Source organism: Poecilia latipinna, unplaced genomic scaffold (assembly GCF_001443285.1).
Source record: "Poecilia latipinna isolate Pla-1442-1.1 unplaced genomic scaffold, P_latipinna-1.0 Scaffold4983, whole genome shotgun sequence".
Lineage (NCBI taxonomy): Eukaryota > Metazoa > Chordata > Actinopteri > Cyprinodontiformes > Poeciliidae > Poecilia > Poecilia latipinna.
This window is the reverse complement of record NW_015117599.1, coordinates 8,131-9,843: the sequence shown is the minus strand read 5'-3', so window position 1 is coordinate 9,843 and position 1,713 is coordinate 8,131. Positions and strand designations below refer to the sequence as shown.

The 1,713-nt window shown below is 39.4% G+C and overlaps 1 protein-coding gene and 1 long non-coding RNA gene across 2 annotated transcripts in view; one reads left to right on the top strand and one right to left on the bottom strand.

The window, feature by feature from the left end:
• Positions 1–579: 579 nt before the first annotated feature.
• LOC106943205 (tripartite motif-containing protein 16-like) overlaps positions 580–1,713 on the top strand; it is a 6,180-nt gene continuing 5,046 nt past the window's right edge. The window contains exons 1-2 of the mRNA XM_015026546.1: positions 580–788; positions 857–1,541. Coding sequence (XP_014882032.1) covers positions 1,210–1,541 — 332 coding nt within the window. The 5' untranslated portion in view covers positions 580–788; positions 857–1,209. The remainder of the gene's footprint in view (positions 789–856; positions 1,542–1,713) is intronic.
• The window catches only part of LOC106943207 (uncharacterized), a 3,583-nt gene continuing 3,435 nt past the window's right edge, over positions 1,566–1,713 (bottom strand). Inside the window, exon 2 of the long non-coding RNA XR_001423849.1 lies at positions 1,566–1,653. This is a non-coding gene — a long non-coding RNA (uncharacterized LOC106943207). The remainder of the gene's footprint in view (positions 1,654–1,713) is intronic.

Genomic DNA, 1,713 nt, shown 5'->3' with positions numbered 1-1,713 from the left:
TTGGATGAAATTATTCATAAAGACAATGAAAATCTGAAGTTCCATCTTGATGCTTTAACTCAGACACATCCTGGAGCTTTTTAGAGACATAGGAATATTGTTTATCATCATATTTAAACATTGAGGAGAAGTTAGTTTAAATAAAAAAGAGAATCAGGCTAAATCTGTTTCTAACATATTTTGTTTTTGGCTTACATTCCTGGTGCTCTCATGGTTTTACTCTTCCAACTAATCTAATGTTCAACTTACCTTCTGGTTTTTTTGTGCAATATTACTTTGAATTTTTAGATTAGATTTCTTACCTGACTTGGTGTTAAAACATAAATAAGCTCTACTGAGCTGAATTTAATTACATTACCCACTAAAAGTTTTAAACTCAAACCAGTTCTCTTTCTGGAATAAATATCTAAATTAACTCCCTGTTCTTTCTGCTTTAAACTTAGAAACTCCTCTGTAAGGGATAGTGAATCATTTAAATTAAGTTGCCTAAATTATTCAAATTTGTAGACTATTTATTATAAATTATTTAAAGGATGTTGCAGATTGTTTAATAATATTTGTCTGTTTTGATGAGCACTGGTGGTTTGTATTTTGTTTTGTTTAATTGTATTCGCACTTTGTAAAGTTTTTATGTGTGTGTGTGTTATGTACCTCACGGGCTGCCGTAGCTAAATGAGGGCAGGCCCTATATAAGCTGGCTGAATCATTGTACCAATGAACGACTTGAATGAACTGTCAAAAGTGCTTGGCACTATCAACACTTGGTGTTCCCCGGTGAAAGCAGCAAGGTACATTTTATTTTGTTGTTTGTGTTGTAAGTTTATGTTTATATTCTAATATTTGTATATCTGTTTAGTTTTCACGGTGACTAAGGTGACTATGATGACTATGGTGATCAAGATGATTGAGTTGACCGATGATCCACATCAAAGAAAATAAAGAAACCTTGAAAATCACCCGTCGAGACCGCACAAATTAATTCAAGTGCTGGGGAGCTGCTACATCCTCTTTATTCCCAGTTTTCCTTGTACCCTGACCCCATGAGGCGGGGAGAGGGGTAGTGGTGGGGGGACAGCCAACAGCTGCTGAAGGTGAAAGCTGATTGGCTGCAGCCCCTCTGCACTGAAACCTGACTCGAAGATCAGAGCTCAATCATGTTTCTGTTTTCAGAAAGTGGAACTCATACAGTCACTGTGACTGAGAGCAGAAATGGCGCAGCAAGCAGTTCAGCTGGACCAAGAAACTTTCTCCTGTTCGATCTGTTTGGATCTACTGAAGGATCCAGTGACGATTCCATGTGGACACAGCTACTGTCTTAAATGCATTAAGAGACACTGGGATCAAGAGGATCAGAAATGGCTCTACAGCTGCCCTCAGTGCAGGAAAACCTTCATACCGAGGCCTGTGCTGGAGAAAAACATCATGTTAGTTGATTTAATAGAAGAGCTGAAGAAGACTGGACTCCAAGCTGCTCCTGCTGATCACCGCTATGCTGGACCTGAAGATGTGGCCTGTGATTTCTGCACTGGAAGACGACTGAAAGCCATCAAGTCCTGTTTAATCTGTCTGGATTCTTATTGTGAGAAACACCTTCAGCCTCATTATGATGTGGCTCCTTTAAAGAAACACAGGCTGGTGGAGCCGTCCAAGAACCTCCAGGAGAACATCTGCTCTGTGGATGAACATAAAGGCCACATCACAGTCTCAGCTGCA